Consider the following 24,339-nt stretch of genomic DNA (forward strand, 5'->3'; position numbering starts at 1 on the left):
ACACAGAGAGAGAGAGAGAGAGACAGACACAGAGATAAAGAGAGAGATACGGACAGACAGAGAGGGAGGAAGACAGACACAGAGGGATACAGACAGCGAGAGAGAGAGTGACATACACACACACACACACACACACACACACACACACAGAGACAGACTGACAGAGAGCGACACACACACAGAGACAGACAGAAAGAAATACAGAGAGAGAGAGAGCGAGCGCGAAACAGCGAGAAAGAGAGAAGCAGACAGAGATAGAGAGACAGGGAAACAGACTGACACAGAGAGACAGACAGTGAGAGAGACAGACACATAGAGACAGAGAGAGAGAGAGAGTAGCAGACCCAGAGATAGAGAAAGAATGAGAGACAGACTGACAGAAAGACAGACAGACAGAGACAGACACAGAGAGTGACGGAGTCGGAGAGACCGAGACCGCGAGACAGAGACAGCGAGAGAGAGACACAGAGAGAGCATGAGAGAGAAGCAGACACAGAGATAGAGAGACAGAGAAACAGACTGACACAGAGAGACAGAAGAGAGTGAGAGAGATGGATATAGAGAGAGAGAGAGAGAGAGAGAGAGAGAGAGAGAGACAGCCAGAGTATGAGAGAGAAGCAGACACAGAGATAGAGAGAGAGAGAGAGAGAGAGACAGACAGACAGAGAAACAGACTGACACAGAGACAGACAGAGAGGCAGAGAGATAGAGAGACAAACAGACACAGAGAGACAGAGACAGACAGCAAGAGAAAGAGAGACACAGAGACAGAGTAGCAGACACAGAGATAGAGAGACAGAGAGAGAGAGAGAGACAGACAGACACAGAGACAGAGAGAGAGAGTCACATATAGAGAGAGAGAGACACAGAAGGACAGACAGACAGACACAGACAGACACACAAGACAGAGGGGGAGAGAGAGACAGACAGACAGACGAGAGAAAGAGACACAGAGTCAGAGAGAGAGTCGCAGACACAGAGGGAGAGAGACAAACAGACAGACACAGAGACAGAGAGAGACACACACACACACAGATACAGAGAGAGACTAACAGAATGACAGTCACAGAAATAGACAAAAAGAGAGACAGACAGAGACACAGACACACACGGACACAGAGAGAGACACACACACTGACAGAGAGAGAGAGAGAGATGCAGGTACAGAGAGAGCGTGCGTGTCGGACAGCGAGAGAGCGAGCGCGACGGACAGCGAGAGAGAGCGCGCGACGGACAGCGAGAGAGAGCGCGCGACGGACAGCGAGAGAGAGCGCGCGACGGACAGCGAGAGAGAGCGAAACAGAGCGCGTGACGGACAGCAAGAGAAAGCGCGCAATGGAGAGCGAGAGCGCGAGCGCAATGGACAGCAAGAGAGAGAGAGGATGCGACGGAGAGCGCACGTGACAGACTGCAAGAGAGCGAGCGCAGCTGAGAGCAAGAGAGAGACTGCAACAGAGAGCGAGAGAGAGCGCGCACGACGGAGAGCAAGAGAGAGCGCGCGACGGAGAGCAAGAGAGAGAGCGCGACGGAGAGCAAGAGAGAGAGCGCGACGGAGAGCAAGAGAGCGCGCGCGACAGACAGCAAGAGAGAGTGCGCGACAGACAGCAAGAGAGAGAGAGCACGCGATGGAGAGCGAGAGAGAGCGCGCGACGGAGAGCAAGAGAGAGAGCGCGCGACGGAGAGCAAGAGAGAGAGCGCGCGACGGAGAGCAAGAGAGAGAGCGCGCGACGGAGAGCAAGAGAGAGAGCGCGCGACAGAGAGCAAGAGAGAGAGCGCGCGACGGAGAGCAAGAGAGAGCGCGCGACGGAGAGCAAGAGAGAGCGCGACGGAGAGCAAGAGAGAGAGCGCGACGGAGAGCAAGAGAGAGTGCGCGACAGACAGCGAGAGAGAGAGAGCACGCGATGGACAGCGAGAGAGAGCGCGCGACGGACAGCGAGAGAGAGCGCGCGACAGACAGCGAGAGAGAGCGCGCGACGGACAGCGAGAGAGAGCGCGCGACGGACAGCGAGAGAGAGCGCGCGACGGACAGCGAGAGAGAGCGCGCGACGGACAGCGAGAGAGAGCGCGCGACGGACAGCGAGAGAGAGCGCGCGACGGACAGCGAGAGAGAGCGAAACAGAGCGCGTGACGGAGAGCAAGAGAGAGCGCGCAATGGAGAGCGAGAGAGCGTGTGCAATGGACAGCAAGAGAGAGAGAGGATGCGACGGAGAGCGCGCGTGACAGACTGCAAGAGAGCGAGCACGGCTGAGAGCAAGAGAGAGACTGCAACAGAGAGCGAGAGAGAGCGCGCACGACGGAGAGCGAGAGAAAGCGCGCGACGGAGAGCGAGAGAGAGCGCGACGGAGAGCAAGAGAGAGAGCGCGACGGAGAGCAAGAGAGCGCGCGCGACAGACAGCAAGAGAGAGTGCGCGACAGACAGCAAGAGAGAGTGCACGACAGACAGCGAGAGAGAGAGAGTGCGCGACGGAGAGCGAGAGAGAGAGCACGCGATGGAGAGCGAGAGAGAGCGCGCGACGGAGAGCGAGAGAGAGCGCGCGCGACAGACAGCAAGAGAGAGTGCGCGACAGACAGCAAGAGAGAGTGCGCGACAGACAGCAAGAGAGAGTGCGCGACAGACAGCAAGAGAGAGTGCGCGACAGACAGCAAGAGAGAGTGCGCGACAGACAGCAAGAGAGAGTGCGCGACAGACAGCAAGAGAGAGTGCGCGACAAACAGCGAGAGAGAGTGCGCGACAAACAGCGAGAGAGAGAGAGTGCGCGACGGAGAGCGAGTGAGCGAGCGCGACGGAGAGCGAGAGAGAGCGCGCGACGGAGAGCGAGAGAGAGCGCGCACGATGGACAGCGAGAGAAAGCGCGCACGATGGACAGCGAGAGAAAGCGCGCGACGGAGAGCAAGAGAGCGCGCGCAATGGACAGCGAGAGAGAGCACGCGACGGACAGCGAGAGAGAGCGAAACAGAGCGCGTGACGGAGAGCAAGAGAGAGCGCGCAATGGAGAGCGAGAGAGCGTGTGCAATGGACAGCAAGAGAGAGAGAGGATGCGACGGAGAGCGCGCGTGACAGACTGCAAGAGAGCGAGCGCGGCTGAGAGCAAGAGAGAGACTGCAACAGAGAGCGAGAGAGAGTGCGCACGACGGAGAGCAAGAGAGAGAGCGAGCGCGACGTACAGCGAGAGAGCGAGCGCGACGGAGAGCGAGAGAGAGCGCGCGACGGAGAGCGAGAGAGAGCGCGCGACGGAGAGCGAGAGAGAGCGCGCGACGGAGAGCGAGAGAGAGCGCGCGACGGAGAGCGAGAGAGAGCGCGCGACGGAGAGCGAGAGAGAGCGCGCGACGGAGAGCGAGAGAGAGCGCGCGACGGAGAGCGAGAGAGAGCGCGCGACGGAGAGCGAGAGAGAGCGCGCGACGGAGAGCGAGAGAGAGCGCGCGACGGAGAGCGAGAGAGAGCGCGCGACGGAGAGCGAGAGAGAGCGCGCGACGGAGAGCGAGAGAGAGAGCGCGCGACGGAGAGCGAGAGAGAGAGCGCGCGACGGAGAGCGAGAGAGAGAGCGCGCGACGGAGAGCGAGAGAGAGAGCGCGCGACGGAGAGCGAGAGAGAGAGCGCGCGACGGAGAGCGAGAGAGAGAGCGCGCGACGGACAGAGAGAGAGAGAGCGCGCGACGGACAGCGAGAGAGAGCGCGCGACGGACAGCGAGAGAGAGCGCGCGACGGACAGCGAGAGAGAGCGAAACAGAGCGCGCGACGGAGAGCAAGAGAGAGAGCGAGCGCGACGTACAGCGAGAGAGAGCGCGCGACGGAGAGCGAGAGAGCGAGCGCGACGGAGAGCGAGAGAGAGCGCGCGACGGTGAGCGAGAGAGAGCGCGCGACGGTGAGCGAGAGAGAGCGCGCGACGGTGAGCGAGAGAGAGCGCGCGACGGAGAGCGAGACAGAGCGCGCGACGGAGAGCGAGACAGAGCGCGCGACGGAGAGCGAGACAGAGCGCGCGACGGAGAGCGAGACAGAGCGCGCGACTGAGAGCGAGAGAGAGCGCGCGACGGAGAGCGAGAGAGAGCGCGCGACGGAGAGCGAGAGAGAGCGCGCGACGGAGAGCGAGAGAGAGCGCGCGACGGAGAGCGAGAGAGAGAGCGCGCGACGGAGAGCGAGAGAGAGAGCGCGCGACGGAGAGCGAGAGAGAGAGCGCGCGACGGACAGCGAGAGAGAGCGAAACAGAGCGCGTGACGGAGAGCAAGAGAGAGCGCGCAATGGAGAGCGAGAAAGCGTGTGCAATGGACAGCAAGAGAGAGAGAGGATGCGACGGAGAGCGCGCGTGACAGACTGCAAGAGAGCGAGCGCGGCTGAGAGCAAGAGAGAGACTGCAACAGAGAGCGAGAGAGAGCGCGCACGACGGAGAGCAAGAGAGCGCGCGACGGAGAGCAAGAGAGAGAGCGCGACGGAGAGCAAGAGAGCGCGCGCGACAGACAGCAAGAGAGAGCGCGCGACAGACAGCAAGAGAGAGCGCGCGACAGACAGCAAGAGAGAGCGCGCGACAGACAGCGAGAGAGAGAGAGTGCGCGACAGAGAGCGAGTGAGCGAGCGCGCGACGGAGAGCGAGAGAGAGCGCGCGACGGAGAGCAAGAGAGAGAGCGCGACGGAGAGCAAGAGAGAGAGCGCGACGGAGAGCAAGAGAGCGCGCGCGACAGACAGCAAGAGAGCGCGCGCGACAGACAGCAAGAGAGAGTGCGCGACAGACAGCGAGAGAGAGAGAGTGCGCGACAGAGAGCGAGTGAGCGAGCGCGCGACGGAGAGCAAGAGAGAGAGCGCGCGACGGAGAGCAAGAGAGAGAGCGCGCGACGGAGAGCAAGAGAGAGAGCGCGCGACGGAGAGCAAGAGAGAGAGAGTGCGCGACAGAGAGCGAGTGAGCGAGCGCGCGACGGAGAGCGAGAGAGAGCGCGCGACGGAGAGCAAGAGAGAGAGCGCGCGACGGAGAGCAAGAGAGAGAGCGCGCGACAGAGAGCAAGAGAGAGAGCGCGCGACGGAGAGCGAGAGAGAGCGCGCACGATGGAGAGCGAGAGAAAGCACGCGACGGAGAGCAAGAGAGCGCGCGACGGAGAGCAAGAGAGAGAGCGCGACAGACAGTAAGAGAGCGCGCGCGACGGACAGCAAGAGAGAGAGCGCGACGGACAGCAAGAGAGAGAGCGCGACGGAGAGCAAGAGAGCGCGCGCGACAGACAGCAAGAGAGCGCGCGCGACAGACAGCAAGAGAGAGTGCGCGACAGACAGCAAGAGAGAGTGCGCGACAGACAGCGAGAGAGAGAGAGTGCGCGACAGAGAGCGAGTGAGCGAGCGCGCGACGGAGAGCGAGAGAGAGCGTGCGACGGAGAGCAAGAGAGAGAGCGCGCGACGGAGAGCGAGAGAGAACGCGCACGATGGAGAGCAAGAGAAAGCACGCGACGGAGAGCAAGAGAGCGCGCGACGGAGAGCAAGAGAGAGAGCGCGACGGAGAGCAAGAGAGCGCGCGCGACAGACAGCAAGAGAGCGCGCGCGACAGACAGCAAGAGAGAGAGCGCGACGGAGAGCAAGAGAGAGAGCGCGACGGAGAGCAAGAGAGCGCGCGCGACAGACAGCAAGAGAGAGAGAGTGCGCGACAGAGAGCGAGTGCGCGACGGAGAGCGAGAGAGAGCGCGCGACGGAGAGCGAGAGAGAGCGCGCGACGGAGAGCAAGAGAGAGAGCGCGCGACGGAGAGCAAGAGAGAGAGCGCGCGACGGAGAGCGAGAGAGAGCGCGCACGATGGAGAGCGAGAGAAAGCACGCGACGGAGAGCAAGAGAGCGCGCGACGGAGAGCAAGAGAGAGAGCGCGTCGGAGAGCAAGAGAGCGCGCGCGACAGACAGCAAGAGAGCGCGCGCGACAGACAGCAAGAGAGCGCGCGCGACAGACAGCAAGAGAGCGCGCGCGACAGACAGCAAGAGAGCGCGCGCGACAGACAGCAAGAGAGAGTGCGCGACAGACAGCAAGAGAGAGTGCGCGACAGACAGCGAGAGAGAGAGAGTGCGCGACAGAGAGCGAGTGAGCTAGCGCGCGACGGAGAGCGAGAGAGAGCGCGCGACGGAGAGCGAGAGAGAGAGCGCGCGACGGAGAGCAAGAGAGAGAGCGCGTGACGGAGAGCGAGAGAGAGCGCGCACGATGGAGAGCGAGAGAAAGCACGCGACGGAGAGCAAGAGAGCGCGCGACGGAGAGCAAGAGAGAGAGCGCGACGGAGAGCAAGAGAGCGCGCGCGACAGACAGCAAGAGAGCGCGCGCGACAGACAGCAAGAGAGCGCGCGCGACAGACAGCAAGAGAGCGCGCGCGACAGACAGCAAGAGAGCGCGCGCGACAGACAGCAAGAGAGAGCGCGCGACAGACAGCAAGAGAGAGCGCGCGACAGACAGCAAGAGAGAGTGCGTGACAGACAGCAAGAGAGAGTGCGTGACAGACAGCGAGAGAGAGAGTGCGCGACAGAGAGCGAGTGAGCGAGCGCGCGACGGAGAGCGAGAGAGAGCGCGCGACGGAGAGCAAGAGAGAGAGCGCGACGGAGAGCAAGAGAGAGCGCGCGACAGACAGCAAGAGAGAGCGCGCGACAGACAGCAAGAGAGAGCGCGCGACAGACAGCAAGAGAGAGTGGGCGACAGACAGCGAGAGAGAGAGTGCGCGACAGAGAGCGAGTGAGCGAGCGCGCGACGGAGAGCGAGAGAGAGCGCGCGACGGAGAGCAAGAGAGAGAGCGCGCGACGGAGAGCAAGAGAGAGAGCGCGCGACGGAGAGCGAGAGAGAGCGCGCACGATGGAGAGCGAGAGAAAGCACGCGACGGAGAGCGAGAGAGCGCGCGACGGAGAGCAAGAGAGAGAGCGCGACGGAGAGCAAGAGAGCGCGCGCGACAGACAGCAAGAGAGAGTGCGCGACAGACAGCAAGAGAGAGTGCGCGACAGACAGCAAGAGAGAGAGAGTGCGCGACGGAGAGCGAGTGAGCGAGCGCGACGGAGAGCGAGAGAGAGAGCGCGCGACGGAGAGCAAGAGAGAGCGCGCGCGACGGAGAGCAAGAGAGAGCGCGCGCGACAGACAGCAAGAGAGAGTGCGCGCGACAGACAGCAAGAGAGAGTGCGCGCGACAGACAGCAAGAGAGAGTGCGCGACAGACAGCAAGAGAGAGAGAGTGCGCGACGGAGAGCGAGTGAGCGAGCGCGACGGAGAGCAAGAGAGAGCGCGCACGATGGAGAGCGAGAGAAAGCACGCGACGGAGAGCAAGAGAGCACGCGACGGAGAGCAAGAGAGAGAGCGCGACGGAGAGCAAGAGAGCGCGCGCGACAGACAGCAAGAGAGAGTGCGCGACAGACAGCAAGAGAGAGTGCGCGACAGACAGCAAGAGAGAGAGAGTGCGCGACGGAGAGCGAGTGAGCGAGCGCGACGGAGAGCGAGAGAGAGAGCGCACGACGGAGAGCAAGAGAGAGCGCGCGCGACAGACAGCAAGAGAGAGCGCGCGCGACAGACAGCAAGAGAGAGTGCGCGACAGACAGCAAGAGAGAGTGCGCGACAGACAGCAAGAGAGAGAGAGTGCGCGACGGAGAGCGAGTGAGCGAGCGCGACGGAGAGCGAGAGAGAGCGCGCGCCGGAGAGCGAGAGAGCGCGCGCCGGAGAGCGAGAGAGAGCGCGCACGATGGAGAGCGAGAGAGAGAGCGCGATGGAGAGCAAGAGAGTGAGCGCGATGGAGAGCGAGCGCGACGGACGGCGAGAGCGCGCGCGCGCGACGGACGGCGAGAGGGAGAGCGTGATGGAGAGCGAGAGAGAGAGAGAGCGGGCGACGGAAAGCGAGAGAGAGAACGCGACGGAGAGCAAGAGAGAGAGAGCGCGACAGACACAGAGAGGGCGAGTGAGAGCGAGAGCGAGCGACACAGAGAGAGAGAGAGAGAGAGCGAGAGAGAGAGCACGCGACGGAGAGCGAGAGAGAGAGCACGCGACGGAGAGCGAGAGCACGCGACGGAGAGCGAGAGCACGAGCGCGACGGAGAGCGAGAGAGAGCACGCGATGGACAGCAAGAGAGTGAGCGCGATGGAGAGCGAGCACGACAGACAGCGAGAGAGAGAGCGCAACAGAGAGCTAGAGAGTGAGTGACAGACAGCGAGACAGAGCGCGCGCGACGGACAGCGAGACAGAGCGCGCGCGACGGACAGCGAGACAGAGCGCGCGCGACGGACAGCGAGACAGAGCGCGCGCGACGGACAGCGAGACAGAGCGCGCGCGACGGACAGCGAGACAGAGCGCGCGCGACGGACAGCGAGACAGAGCGCGCGCGACGGACAGCGAGACAGAGCGCGCGCGACGGACAGCGAGAGGGAAAGCGAGAGAGAGCGCGCGACGGAGAGCGCGAGAGAGAGCGCGCGCGACAGACACAGAGAGAGCGAGAGCGAGAGAGACACACACAGACAGAGAGAGAGAGCGAGAGAAAGAGAGAGGGAAAGAGACAGAGAGAGACACACACACAGACAGGAAGAGACAGACAGACACAGGGAGAGAGAGAGACATACACAGATGCAGAGAGAGACAGAGACACAGAGAGAGAGACAGCCTCAGACAGAGAGAGACAGCGAGACCGAGAAAGACACACGCTGACAGAGTCAGAAAGAGAGACAAAGACAGACAGAGAGAGAGAGACACAGAGTGTGGGAGAGATGGAGAGAGACAGACAGGGTGATAGAGAGACGGGAATGGGGGAAGAGAGAGACGGGAATGGGGGAAGAGAGAGACGGGAATGGGGGAAGAGAGAGACGGGAATGGGGGAAGAGAGAGACGGGAATGGGGGAAGAGAGAGCAGGAGAGAGATTGGGGGGGGGGGGGGGGGGGAGAGAGAGAGAGAGAGAGAGAGAGAGAGAGACAAAACTATGATCGGGACCTGTGTAATGTAAATTTCACCAACACCATTTAGCCGAGATGACAAAGCAGTTCATTCGTTCATTCCCTCAAAGGAACTACATAGTTAGTGACTGATAATTAATCACCACTTTATTTGCATTTCCTCCTCTAGTTTATAGTTTCTTGATAATCTGTTCCTAATCAATTGCAATAATTCACACTAAAAAGTAACATTAAGCACAAATAGAACTGAACTAATTGGAACAACTTAAACTTCAAAAATATATGTAAGAGGGACAAACACTACACCATTGTTTCTTCATTTCTGAAACACCTACACGAACTCATCACTTGTACAATATGTATAGAGGAGACAGTGAGGTAATCAAGGTGTCACTGGATAAGTAATCCAGAGGCCCAGTACATCAGCTCAAATCCCACCATGGTAACTGGTGGAATCTGAATTCATTAAATATGACATTTAAAACTAGCCTCAGTTATGGTGTCTAACCATCATTGATTGCTGTAAAAACTCATTTGGTTCACTGTAGGAAAGAAAATCTGCCTGATCTGTCTTGCATGGGACACCAGATCCATGCTGGCCAGCACTTAACTGCTCTCAGCTCAAGAGCAATTAGGAATGGGTAACACATGCAACAATGCTCAAATTCCATGAAGGAAGAAAGAAAGAAATCGATATATCCAATATAAAACTGTAGAACTCTGCATGTATGAAAATAATGATCCTACTTAAAAAAATCCCAACATTCTGTTGCAAATTTAATGGGCAGTTAGTGTTAACTGTGTAACCTCATGAAGTTTATTGATGGAGAACTGCCATTTTTAAAGAGCTAATGGCAAAGCAGTGCAAATCATTCAGCAACTTGCAGCAACAAAAGTATATTCTAGGAATTATGAATTGCCACTTCACAGAATATACTTTCCTTGCCCCAAGTTGTGCAATGTCATTAAACCACTCACATTTTGGCAACTGATTCTGGAACAGTAACTTCAAATGTCATAAAACAAAAGGATTAACCACAAAGAACCTACAGTACAGAAATAGTCCATTCAACCCAACTAACCTATGCCTCTGATTATACTCCACACAATTATATTGTTCACACCTTGCAGTCATATCCCATTTCCTCATCTCACAAATAGGCTTCAAGCCTCCCCTTAAATGGATCAAATCTACCTGCTTCAACTATTTCATACGACAGCACATTCCACATAATTACCCCTTTCTGTTAGTGGCAATCCTTCATGCATACTCCTTGTTTTAAGCACAACCACTAATGGTAACACTTTTCCAACATCCACTATTTCAAATCCTTCATAATTTGAAAGGCCTTCAGATTTCTCTGTTCCAGAGAAAAAGAGTTCCAGCCATTTAATCTTTTCTGATAGCTGCAATCTCTCAAATTCTGATAATGGTTTTATCAACATTTTTTGCAGTGCATCAATATACCTTGTGTGTTATGGACACTCAAAGCAAAATCACTTTTCCTAGTTTGATCTAATCAAAGCTGCACATTAATCCAACATCACCCCTCTAACTTTATATTCCATTTCTTCATAAAGGAACTCCAGTATTTTGCCTGCACTCTTTACACTGTTATCAATTTGTGTTAGGTGAAAGTGAGGACTGCAGATGCTGGAGATCAGAGCTGAAAATGTGTTGCTGGAAAAGCGCAGCAGGTCAGGCAGCATCCAAGGAGCAGGAGAATCGACATTTCGGGCATGAGCCCTTCTTCAGGAATGAGGAAAGTGTGCCAAGCAGGCTAAGATAAAAGGTAGGGAGGAAGGACTTGGGGGAGGGGTGTTGAAAATGCAATAGGTGGAAGGAGGTTAAGGTGAGGTTATAGGCCGGAGTGGGGGTGCGGGCGGAGAGGTCAGGAAGAAGATTGCAGGTTAGGAAGGTGGTGCTGAGTTAGAGGATTGGCATCTTTATTGTTTGTATTTCTAAATCTTCCTGCTCCTGTAGCCAAGCTCGTTTCTCATCCAAGTAATGTATGTGGTTCCCTCACTCTCCTACCAAAATGAGTTCACTATACTGAATTTCATTTTCATATTTGCCCACTCGACAAGTCTGCTTATGTGAACTTCTATTTTGGTGCAATACATTATTAGCTATACCCCAGTTTGGTATCAAGTTAGCTACACATACCACCCAGTTTTATACCAGCATATCATCTTTAAGAAATGAAGATTTAGCTCCTGTCTCCTGACTTTCAGATCTAATCAATCTTAAAGACATGTACAGGTTGGCCAATACTAAAAAAGTTGATATGATGAAATTGCTATGACATTAGGCTATCCATCTCCTATTTTGCAATCTCAGTAGTATACTAGAGAAATATCACTGAAGTTAAGCAAATAAGTTCACCCATAAACTTTTCTCTTAGCTGCTGAAATTAATATCTACCTTAAATCAAATTACATTGCTCATGTACACTTTCTTTGTCACCTGGTTGGTCACTCTGTCACACAGATGTGAAACATCTTGAATTAAATGCCTAGTCTGTGTTAAGTTAACCAATACCAAGAGGGCTCCAGCATTGCTGAAACAGACTTTTCACACCTGACCATTTTGCAGTAAATACAAGCATGTGATTCAGGCTCAAATTCAAAACTGCATAAACTTTTGCTGATTTTACAACGAGATAGTTGCTTGGAGGGCATTTATGGATATAGGAAATAATGGTGTTGGAGATCAAAATTTAGAGATAGTTAAAAGTAGATCAATTTATTGTTGTTAATTACAATATTGTGTACTAAATCAAAAATGTAAAAATCTTGTAATTTAACTTTTATTTTGAGGTAAGCAATAATGTTTCTACCTTATCATGGCCACTACTTCCTCCTTGAATAATCTCTGGTGCCATATATTCAATGGTACCACAGAATGAATATGTTCTTTCATCCTGAAACAAAAAAAAATGTGTAAAATTAGTGTGCAAACCAATAAAAAAATTACTAAACAAATTAAGTAAGGTTTTGAAGTTTACAATCACCTCTGTCTAACAGTCAGAAAATGCAAAACAATAACTCAATTTGTAAAAAACAAGAATTACCTCAAAAGTGACCAATTCCTTGCTGAGTCCAAAGTCTGTCAAAACGATATGACCATCACCATCCAATAAAATATTTTCCAGCTTGATGTCTCGATATATGATGCCAAGCTACAATTAAAGGCATTAAATAGTTTAATTTCTCAGAAAAAGATATTCAAGAAACTAATGAATTAGTTAATGATGTGTAACATTGACTTCTACAATCATGGCACAATATTTAGAATAATTATACTGGCAATTCTATTTCTCTCTGTATCGCACTTACCTGATGAAGGTGTTCTAGTGCTAACACAATCTCTCCTGCATAGATTTGAACGTCTTCTTCTGTGAAGTGTTCTCTTTGGTATAGATGTGTAAACAACTCACCACCATTCACATAATCTACAAAAATAATTTGGACAATACTTATAAAGTAAAAGTCTTGAAACTTTATAATATTTAGAATTAAATTGTAATATATGATAACTTGGTCAATATCTCATCAGGCAATTGAACAGATGGTGAAATTAATGACCTTGCCATAAATTCTCATGACATAGACAGATTTTCATGCCTGACCTCAACGTTGAGCATATAAAATATTAGCCATTACACTTCATTATAGGCTGCAAATTTGAGGACAAGGTAGAGAAACTGAAAGGAATTCTAGATACCACAGATACACAATTGTGCAACAACAATACCACTGTATTCAAAGAGAAACAAAAAAGTCAATAATCCAGCAAAAGGGTTCACATTATAGGTTAAAATCATGATTTCTTGCAAATATATATATGAATCAATTTCTCTAACGTAGCCTATGCCATTTGGAGTTTGGACATTACTTTTTATCTTGTGGCACAATAACATGCACGTTTAAACATTAAACTATAATGGCAGGGATTTTGTCACCAACAGGCCCTTCTGACATTACTATTGGAACTGTGCACTGTCTTCTCTCCTTCTGCTTTCTTTCCCCATGTGATTATTGTTAAAATTCTAAGTGCCAACAACATACACGTTAAACGCAAAGCTTTAGTGAAATCCAGCAGTAACTGAAAATGCTGGATCTAAGGGTAGCCTATTAAAGAGTCTTCTAGTCAAACAGGGAGCCTGTGGATCACAGCCACAATTTTTTTGCTCAACAGCATTGTCACTAAATTAAAATGCAAGAGCACAAAAAGTGGCTTCAGTATTTTTCAAAATTAAACTTCAAATATTTTGTATGTCATTAGACTCACTTCATTCATATATGCATTATTACTATTTGTTGAGGCTAGCTTAGACAGAGATTCAATGGACTTGCACACCATAGTTTGATACGTGTCAACCATTACCGAGAAGTTGAAGACATTTTCTTTAATGTGGAAGAAACAATACTATGCTTTAATATTCATATGTTTTTGCACTCACTGAGGCACGGTTGAACTTGCAGGCTAAGTTGGCTCTCCTGTCTGTGAGTTGTAAAGGACATTCTCAGCCGGGGCAATTGAAACATTGTAAGTGAATTCAAAGCTCCACGTAACAACAGTCAGACATCATTCAAGATGGACCCCCATTTGGGCAACAACATTGGTCCTCATTTCCACACCTTGACTGACTGCTCAACCCACCACTACCTCCACTACACCCTAAAAACCAGGCTCTTTTCTCTTCACTCCTCCATGCTCCTAATCTCACTTTCCTCCTCTACTTCAATGTGCCTGACATTATTTCAAATACTCTCACCACTGATTCACACTTGTTCATTCTGAGCCTTCAAGACAGAGTCAATTCTCTTGCTCCCTTCCCTTTTTGTTGTACAGCTAAATGAGGAAAACTGCTGACATTACATACAACTGCACAAAGCCAACAGGTGCACATCACCTTTAAAATGATCACAAACCGAACGCCACAGGTTTCCTGGGTGTCACTGACCTTATCTTAACGGTAGAACTTTATTAAAAATGGTTTAACTTTAAATGAATGTTTGTGATCTACAAAAACATAGTATAAGGAAACCAGAGTGAGCTCCTGGCGAATTCAACTTGCCGCTTGTTCCAAACACTTCCATATTGTAAAATCAGGTACCAACATTGCAGGGCACACTCCATGGTCACTGGCACAAGCATTCACATCTAGGGACATTGGCATCCAAGTGCCAGCTTCAAAGAACCTTCATTGCACTTATAGGTTGCTCCTGCACTTCAATACTGTATTGTGGGTTGCACCAGCAATTATCATTGTAATGTTACAGGAACAACAGCATGTGCTAAGGGACATGCATCCAATTCATGGATTGGACTAGGCTGCTGCTGTGGGCTCTTAGTTCACCGTCAGAGTACTCACTACCTTTAACCCTACTTCAATACTCAGAGCATTCTTGCCTTACATTGTCTTGTCTTTTCACACATTGTCCCCTCAACCAGAGATACCACAGTCATATTGCTTCTGCTTTGCCTTGTTGTTTAGTGCAGACACAAAGCCAGGATACTAGTCATTGTTTACAAAGACCTTTACTCAGCAATTCCCAACAATTAAGTCAAGGGCTGCTTGCATTAGACCAGGGCCTGTTCAGGATAGTCAAAATTAGGAGAAGAGGTGAGGAATGAAAATGACAGGCATCACATTGTTAGTCTCAAGTCTTTTTACCCTATCATTGTCTGTTACTTTCATAGAATAAGAGACAGATAGGTATTACAAAGGCAAAAGTGGGCGACATTGCTATTACTGTTGGTGCACATGGGGAGGTATCACAAGTTAATGCAGAGGGCAAGCCAGAATAGTGGTGTTGGGGTGAGAGTGGGTGAAAGCAAGTGAAAGATGTTACAGGCAATAACAAGAGTGGTAGAGCATTAGCTATTGTGGGAAGGGGATACAGCAGCAGAAATAAACTGAATGCAAGGCATCAGACAGACTTTGGCTGGCAGAGTGGAGAAGGACTTTGTCTTGCTTCCTACATTGCTGGGCATTCCTCCAAAAGGCTGACAGTGCTTTACATGGGCAGCAATCTCAGGCCAGACTGGCATGGCCTGGTGTCATGGTCTCCACTGCTGGCCCTGGGGAAAAAGGAAATCTCACAGCAGCACCACATGCTTGCAGCACTTCCAGGATCCAGAAAAGCTAGAAGTGAACTGCCCTCATCTGCCATGACAGGGCAAATGTCAATAGCGTAGGGATTAACATTGTCTGTCCAAGTGCACCGTGGGGTTTTAAAGCTGGCACAAGCGCAAAGGATGCTGGTGAATTCCAGGATATCCACTGAGTGACAAGTTGTTAGCAAGGTGTGTAGTAATAAGGAGCAGAAATCAAACATGAGTCAAACCTTAGAGGAACTGCAGGCAAGTAATGAAGTAGCTTTGGTGATTAACCCTCCACAAAATCTGATGAAACTTGTACAGAGTCAAAAAAATGCATGATTCAGCCCTTGGTTTTGAATCACTTGTACAACGCGAAGGCAGAGGCGACATTCTTGGGTCATAACATCAATCATGGAAGGTTGACCCCAAGGAAAGCCAAGATGAAGGCCATCGATGAACTTCCACGACCAACCTCGAAAAAACAGATGCTTCAATTTTTGGGACTAAGCAGATTACACTGTAAGTTTGTTCCAAACTTCAGCAGCGTGGTGGTACCGCTAACAAATTTACTGAATAGCAATACAAAATTTCAGTGGACAGAACAATGCCAGGAGGCATTTGACAATTTAAAAGCAGTATTAACCACCACACCAGTCTTAGTTGCACCAAGTTGTTTGAAACACTTCAAAGTTGCAATCAATGCAAGTAGTATAGGAATTGGAGCTGTACTGCTACAGGAAGATGATGATGGAATTGAACAGCCAATTAGCTACTTTTTAAAGAAACTTAACACCCACCAAAGAAAATTCTCGACCATTGAAAAAGAATTATTGAGCTTGGTACTGGCCTTACAACATTTTAATGTTCATGTGACGAACAAAGTGTAGGAGACAGTTATGTACACAGATCACAATTCTCTTACATTCCTGGAATGATTTAAAGACACAAATATGAGACTATTTCATTGGAGTCTCTTGTTACAAACTTTTAATTTAAAAATTATACATGTTGCAGGTTGTAAAAATGTGATAGCAGATGCATTATTGCGGATTTAAAGGATAAAGTATAGATAAGATTGGACAGATTCCAGTGTTGTGCAGAAATTAATATGAACTTAATGTCATATGTATTTAACTGCAGTGGGGTTAAAAATGAGAAAAAAGAAACCATCTTTTCATTATGATGTTTCTTTTTTTTTCTCAAGGGGAGGTGTTTTATGAAGTTGAAGGTGTGTACTGTACATTTAAGAGACAGCAAATGTTGCTTTGCACTGAGAGCTTACGAGCACCTGTCATATAACTAACTAGCAATCTCAGAGTGTACTGAAAAATTGAAAATATGTAACATTTGGCTGTGAAATAGATACCCGAGTTAGTTGTTGTTTTGGCAACAATTCTATTTTAACTTGTTTAATTATAGCTCAGGATACTAAAATTCTGGATTAGTGATGCTGGAAGAGCACAGCAGTTCAGACAGCATCCAAGGAGCAGCAAAATCGACGTTTCGGGCAAAAGCCCTTCATCAGGAATAAAGGCAATGAGCCTGAAGCGTGGAGAGATAAGCAAGAGGAGGGTGGGGGTGGGGAGAAAGTAGCATAGAGTACAATGAGTGAGTGGGGGATGGGATGAAGGTGATAGGTCAGGGAGGAGAGGGTGGAGTGGATAGGTGGAAAAGGAGGTAGGCGGATAAGGAGATAGGCAGGTCCCCTACAAACCTTCGCATAAACCAAATCATCCGCCGACATTTCCGTCACCTCCAAAAAGACCCCACCACCAGGAATATATTTCCCTCCCCACCCTTTTCTGCTTTCCGCAAAGACCGCTCCCTTCGTGACTCCCTGGTCAGGTCCACGCCCCCCTACGACCCACCCTCCCATCCTGGCACTTTCCCCTGCCACCGCAGGAACTGTAAAACCTGCGCCCACACCTCCTCCCTCACCTCTATCCAAGGCCCTAAAAGGAGCCTTCCACATCCATCAAAGTTTTACCTGCACATCCACCAATATCATTTATTGTATCCGTTGCTCCCGATGTGGTCTCCTCTACATTAGGGAGACTGGGCGCCTCCTAGCAGAGTGCTTTAGGGAACATCTCCGGGACACCCGCACCAATCAACCACACCGCCCCCTGGTCCAACATTTCAACACCCCCTCCCAACTCTGCCGTGGACATGGAGGTCCTGGGCTTCCTTCACCACCGCTCCCTCACCACCAGACGCCTGGAAGAAGAACACCTCATCTTCCGCCTCTGAACACTTCAACCCCAGGGCATCAATATGGACTTCAACAGTTTCCTCATTTCCCCTTCCCCCACCTCGCCCTAGTTCCAAACTTCCAGCTCAGCACTGTCCCCATGATTTGTCCGGACTTGTCCTACCTGCCTATCTTTTTTTCCACCTATCCACTCCATCCTCTCCTCCCTGACCTATCACCTTCATCCCCACCCCCACTCACCCATTGTACTCTATGCTACTTTCTCCCCAGCTCCACCCTCCTCTTGCTGATCTCTCCACGCTTCAGGCTCTTCCAGCACCACTAATCCAGAATCTGGTCTCCAGCATCTGCAGTCATTGTTTTTACCTCCAGGATACTAAAACCCAATAGAGTTTAAATTTATTATTTTGCTAACATTGAACCAATGTGACGATCTGATGTTGGGGGTATAAAAAAAGGCAGGCAGTTTGAAAGTCAGACAGATCAATTACCATTTGAAACACTCTCTATCAAGGACATCTTTTCGTATGAATCATCTTCACAGTTTAAAAAAAAAGACAAAGACCCAGGAAGATAATCAGGCAGAAGACAAAAACCGACTATGTTTTGAAATTAACTTAATGTAACTTTAATAAGTGTTTTATTGGCACAGCATATTGCTAGAGTTGGAGGTAGACAATAAGCAGCTAAGAGAAAGGGGGCTTAGAGTTGTGAATAGTTGTTGTTTAGCGTTCACTTTTAGAGTTAAAGAATAAATTCATATTATTTTCTTTAAATAGTGGAATTTGAACAGTTTACGAGGTGAGGTGAGCTTTTCTGGGTGTTTGGTTTAATTAACAGAAGGGTTCACCACTGTGTTGTAAGAGTTGCCATGGGAGATTAGCACACAAATAAAAAAATGCTTTTCATTATTTCTACAGTACTCCAAATAATGTAACACTTCGATAGACTACTGCTATGAATGCCATTTCCAGATTGAAATTATCTACATCAGTGCTTGTACAGAGAAGTCTTCTCCATTGTTGCTCTCTTATTCCCAAACTTCTGCATGCAGATTATCTTAACAACTTTCACACTTCTGCTTTTCAGAGAAAAATGTTCCAACCTGTCTAGTCTTTCCTGATGATATAACATCTTAGTACTGATTTCAAATTTGAAATTTTTTTTCCCGATTTCCTGCAGTTCTTCTATATCCTTTTCATAAGACAACAGTGAGGACCAGGTTTAAACTGAGCTCCTGGGGTTTGCTCTGCCATTTAATAAGATTATGGCTCTAAGTCCCATCTTTTTGTTTTAGCTCCATAACCAGACTCACTTCTTGACCAAAAATCTAATTCTGCCTTGAACACATGTAATGAGCCATCCCCTCTGGGAAGAGAATTATACAAATTAATGACCATGAGAGGAAAGATTTTTCAACTTTATCTTGCAATTGAAACACTGATTCTGCTTTAAAACTGTTCCATTGGATCTAGACTCCTCCAGAAGAAGTGTCCTCTCAACATATACCCTGTCAATAAGCCACTTCAGAATCTTTTATGTTCCAACAAAGTCACCTCTCATTCCTCTAAAGACAATATGTATTTTCACAACCTGCTCAATCTTTCTGCATAAGAGGAGAGGAACGTGATGGCAATCAGAAGTGTGATCTAGTGGATGCTCTATATTAGTTTAATTTTTTTTGATTTTGAATTCCAATCATCTGAGAATATACACCAACATTGTGGCTTTGTTGACTGGTTTATTACTTTGAACAATTTGTGAATCTATGCCTCCAGATTTCCTTCCATTATTATTCCATTGAACCACTTGGGGTTGCTGAATTTTTCCACCGGGTCAGGAGTGCAGAGGAGAAATATTTCCAGTTCTACAAACTCAATCCAAGAGAGTGTGTGCTCCAGAAGTTGGAAATTTAGTTTCAAGTTAATGGGGCTCCCAAAACATTGTGCAATGCCATCTGAAACAAATGCGGATGACGACAAGTGGGTGAGCAGAAAGCTGCCTTGGGCCTGCGGCACTGCGTCCATATATAAAAAAAAACAAAAAACACTTCCAGCTCATCCTACCAAATCTATTCATGCGAAACCATGCAACCTCATGTCCTCTATATGAGAGATTTAACATAAGACATAAGAACAAAAAGTGCAAATTTCAGACCTTTGAGCCTGCACCGCCTTTCAACAAAATCATGGTTGATCTGTTCACATTCCCAATTACCCTCAATAACTTGCAATTCTGTTGCCAAGAAATAATCTACCTCTGCTTTAATGATTCCACTGCCTTGAGGCAGACAGCATGCCAAAGTCTCTCAGTTCTCCAACAGAAATCATTTCTCCTCCGTACCCACCTCCAAGATCCCTCATACTCTCTGTGTCAATCTATGCCTCTGTATCTATCCCTATAATATCTTTTACTCTACAAGTCAACTGATATCCTGTACCTATTCCAAGGTTCTTTACAGCTCCAGATGCCTACTTGGTGCTAAAACATGCCTTATCTAGCATCTTTTTCTCCTTGCATCTCCTATATCTAGCCATGGGCAAACCTCAGAACCCATGGTAAGATGAAAGAGCATGCAATTCAAGTGTGCAGACTTCACCGTATTCAAAAAACACTTGCATTTATAAAAAACACACCTATTGCATTTACATAACTTCAAATGCGCAAAGTCTTACACCATTTTAATTCAAATGCACAATCTGTTCTAAAAATAAGGACTGGAAGTTATAATTCTACTTCAAAGAATCTATAACCACTAGTAGGTGTCAGTCAAACTGTGAAATGGTATGCCTTACTATGATACTAGAAAGTTGCAAAATTAGTCTTCTTTTTAATTCGTTCACAGGATGAGGGTGTCGCTGGCTAGGCCAGCCTTTATTGCCCATTTCTAATTGTTAAGAGTCAATCACATTACAGTGGGTCTGGAGTCGCATGCAGGCCAGACCAGGCAAGGGTGGCAGTTTCCTTCCCTAAAGAACATCAGTGAACCAGATTGGCTTTTCCTGACAATTGGCAATGGATTCATGGTCTCTTCATCATTAGAGACTCTTAATTCCAGATATGTATTGAATTCAAATTCCACCATCTGCTATGGCAAGATTCAAACCTAGGTCCCCAGAACATTACATGGGTCTCTGGATTAGTCCAGCGATAATGCCACTAGGTCATTGCCCCCCCCCCTATAACATACAACTAATCCAATGATGGTTGCCTTCAGGCCTATGTCAACAGAACTAAATAGCAAGGAATGCTTTTCAAAAAAAAATCCAAACTACTTTCTTCCAAAGACTGTCCTTCCAAACAATTCCATAAAGTTCAAACCTGCTCCTACCATGTTTCAGGCACACAGGTCATCAAAATGACATCAGAGTAGAGACAGCTGCTTCCACTAAATATTTGTGCATGCAATATTTTTACATTTGTCTCCATCATTTGGCATTTATAAACTTAAACAAACTAGCTGCAAAACAGAAAACCAAGCGCGAGGGTTAAAGGTAGATAGTTTGATTGGCAGAGCATGTGAGTTTATGTTATGTGAATGAGGTAGACTTGGGAATTGGAAGTACAATATTAAAGTTTGTGTATGAGACTAAGAGTGTGCAATGGTGCATACAAGTAATGTGAAAGATGACCGTGTCAAATTATAAAAATGACAAAAGCTGAAAGGTAACATCCCTCCCATTTCAGCTTCCACAAAAGTAGGAGTTATCAAATTTGGCATTGGGACATCTGCTATTTGGCAATGTACTTGATTTTTGCTACACCAGACAGCATCTTTGTCATGGCAAAAATCAACAGCTTACTTTCCAAAGATTAACTGACATTATTGACTTTTCAAAATTCATCACCTTACACTTATCAATACTGAAATTACTTTTCTATTTGTGTATTCTATAAGCTGGTTATTCTTTTCAGTTTGGTTATATTTTTGGAAATAACATTTGGATTACATTTACTTGAATATAAATAGAATAGTATCATTACTTCCTCACTCTTGTATATAAATCACAAAGTTCACCAAGTATCAAAGCCTCCAAAGGCTTTGCAGATTACTTGATGGTACTACGAGAAAGTCAGAGTGAAACCTTGACTTGATAGATCAATTGCTTAATTTATTTTTAGTTCAGTTACATGGTAGTTAGTTACTGAAACATATTCACACAAGGCTGTAGATTTTATTTAAATCAACAAAACATAAATTTACACAGAAGAGTGAATGAATAATAAAAAAAAACTAAGGTATACAGAAATAGAAAATAAGATTTTAATACAAACAACAAACCAAATTTTCAAATTGCTTCTCAACATTATAAAGAAACTCAAATTCTCAAATTATACCTCTACCTTAGAGGACTTAATAAGAGAGATGCAGAGATGTTGTTCTCCCTTGTGAAACAGTCTAGGACCGGAAGACATAATCTTGGAATAACGGGTCATCCATTTAAGACAGAGATGAAAAGAAATTTCTTCTCTCAGAGGACAGAAAATCTATGGAATTCTTTACCACAGAAGCCTGTTGAAACTGGGTCATAAAGTATATTCAAGGTCAAGATAAACAGTTTTTTTTTAAATCAGTAAGGAAATGAAAGGAAAGTGATGTTGACATTTAGATCAGCTGTGATCTTACTGAATGGCATAGTAGATTTGAAGGGCTGAATAACCTACTTCTGCTCCTAAGTCTCAACTGGCTCTGATAAAAACTGTTCTGAACTGAATTCAGTTCTCTGCTCTGAATTTCAAAACAAAGCTATTTGCTTAAAAGTGCTAATTGCTTAAATCCGCCTCTCATAAATCCAAATGTCTTCTTGGAACTGGTGCACTTAGGAAGTCATTTTTGATAGTGATCTGTTATAGGTTTAAGCAGAACGAAAGTTTACTTGCGTCTATTTTTAAAACAATCTAAAATTCCAGACATCATAATTTCATAAGAACTGGGAGCAAATGCAGTCATTTCAGCTTAAGCCTACTCCACCATTTAATACAATCATGGCTGATTTCATTTTGGCCTCAACTCCATTTTCCTACCTGCTCTCCATAACCCTTCAATCCATTACTAAATTAATTTTCTGCCTTAAATTTCCTCGACGTCCCAGTATGCACTGTACTCACGTAGTGAATTCCAGACTCACGACCCTTTGAGAGAAGTAGTTTCTCCTCATCCATTTTAAATTAGCTACTCCTTATCCTAAAACTATAACCTCTTGTTCCAGATTGCCCCACGTGAAGAAACACTTCCTCAATGTCCTCTTTGTAATTCACTTTAGCATTTTACATACCACAATTTTATCTCCTCTCATTCTTCTAAACTCCAGAGAGTATAGGCCTAAACTACCCAATCTCTCTTCAGAAGTTAGATGTCTCATCTCTGCAATCAATCTTGTGAACCTCCTCCAATATAACTACATCCCTCCTCAAGTATGGGGACCAAAAATGTATACAATACTCCAGGTTCAATCTCACTAATGTTTTGTACAGTTGTAGCAACACTTGTAATTGTCTATACACCATTACTTTAGCAATAAATGACAAAATTCCATTTGGTTTTCTTATTACCTCTGAATGTTCATACCAGTTTTCTGCACACCATGCATGAAATCACCCAGATCCTTCTGCATTTAAGCACTCTGAAATTTCTCCCATTTAGATGATAAGTTGCCTTTCCATTCTTTTGGCCAAAATGGATAACCTAACACTCATTCACATTAAACTTCACCTGCTAAATTTTGGCACATTTACCTAACCTACCCACATCTATTAGGAAATTTCTTATTTCTTCATTTGACATCATTACATTACACGCAATTCATCAGAGTAAAAATACCCTGGAGGAAAGCCATATGGTAAATATCTTGCTGTTTTTTTTAAAAACTTAGGCACACATCTTACCTCTATATAACTATTTGCTTTATGGAAATAAAAACCTCAGTTCCATCACAGTAACACTGTAATGAAGCTGCAATGTCAGAAAGTGATATAACCTGTTTCCTCATGTAAATTATTAATGCTCAAATATGTATTTTTTACATGCACTGTTTGGTTTTAGCCTCTGCCAAGCATTATTCTTCAGTTAAGAAAGTAACGCAGTGACCAATTCCAAAAGCAATGATTAAAACACCACCTTGATTAAAACAAAGAACTGCAGAAGTTGGAAATCTAAAACAAAAACAGAAACTGATGGAGAAACTCAGCAGGTCTGGTAACATCTATGGAGATAAAGCAGAGTTAATATTTCAAGTCCAGTGTTCTGAAGAAAGGTCATTGAAACCAAAACCATGAACTGTGATTTCTCTCCACAGTTGTTGCCAGATCTGTCATGTTTATCCAGCAATTTCTGTTTTTGCCGTAATTGATTACTAAGAAGTGTGCAAAGGTCAATTGAAAAGGTCTTCCATCCCAATTTGCTCTCCCTTCCCATGTCTAACATAAGACAGAATATCTTTGACTGAAGATGTAGTATAGACTGCAAAATAACAAAAGAATCTGGGCCATAATATAATATGAAGAATAGCATTGTAAGCCCAAGATGGTGGTGGAATAGTGGTACAGTGTCAGAGCTCGTGAGCTCGCCCGCTTCCATCTGTTCTGTTTTTTGATTTTTGCTCTTCTGCTTTTTCCCCCCTCTTTTGATGCCTTTTCAACATCTTTGCCAAAGAAAGAATGGGCCCAGCCTCCCAAGCATGAGTAGGCTCCTTGGGTCAGTGAGCTAGGGTGGAGGAGAGTGAGCCCTCTGAGAACTTGCAACAGCAGCAAGCCTGGGCCCAGCTGCACGAGATGGAGCTGGAGTGTGTTGACTTCGATTTTGATAGGCGAAGCGCAGGACTCAAGGCAGTGTCAGCAACACCAGTTTTCAAGATTAGATACAAAATAAAAGCTGCAGATGCTGGAATCCAAAGTAGACAAGCAGGAGGCTGGAATAACACAGCAACTTGCTGTGTTATTCCAATCTGCTTCTCCAGTTTTCAAGATGGCAATGGCAGCAACAGCAGGCCAGCTTATGCAGTCAGCGAAGGCGACAGCATCTGCAGTTGGCATTGATCAGCTGCAGCAAATGTGGTGGGCCTGAATCGGTACTCCCAGCGGATCGACGGGAGCAGTGATTGCATCAGTAGCAATGTGGTAGGCCCAGTGTGGTGCTCCTGGTGGCGCAACAATGACAGC

General features: G+C 47.6%; 1 protein-coding gene across 2 annotated transcripts in view; it reads right to left on the reverse strand.

The window, feature by feature from the left end:
* Nucleotides 1-24,339, reverse strand: part of LOC132819772 (ribosomal protein S6 kinase alpha-5-like) — a 127,997-nt gene that overhangs the window by 54,699 nt on the left and 48,959 nt on the right. For both annotated transcript variants that reach the window (XM_060831518.1, XM_060831517.1), the window contains 3 exons: nucleotides 12,197-12,312; nucleotides 11,932-12,039; nucleotides 11,698-11,781 (listed from right to left, as the gene is read on the reverse strand). In XM_060831518.1, the coding sequence (XP_060687501.1) occupies nucleotides 11,698-11,781; nucleotides 11,932-12,039; nucleotides 12,197-12,312 (308 nt within the window). The remainder of the gene's footprint in view (nucleotides 1-11,697; nucleotides 11,782-11,931; nucleotides 12,040-12,196; nucleotides 12,313-24,339) is intronic.

This window comes from Hemiscyllium ocellatum, chromosome 10 (assembly GCF_020745735.1).
Source record: "Hemiscyllium ocellatum isolate sHemOce1 chromosome 10, sHemOce1.pat.X.cur, whole genome shotgun sequence".
Classification (NCBI taxonomy): domain Eukaryota; kingdom Metazoa; phylum Chordata; class Chondrichthyes; order Orectolobiformes; family Hemiscylliidae; genus Hemiscyllium; species Hemiscyllium ocellatum.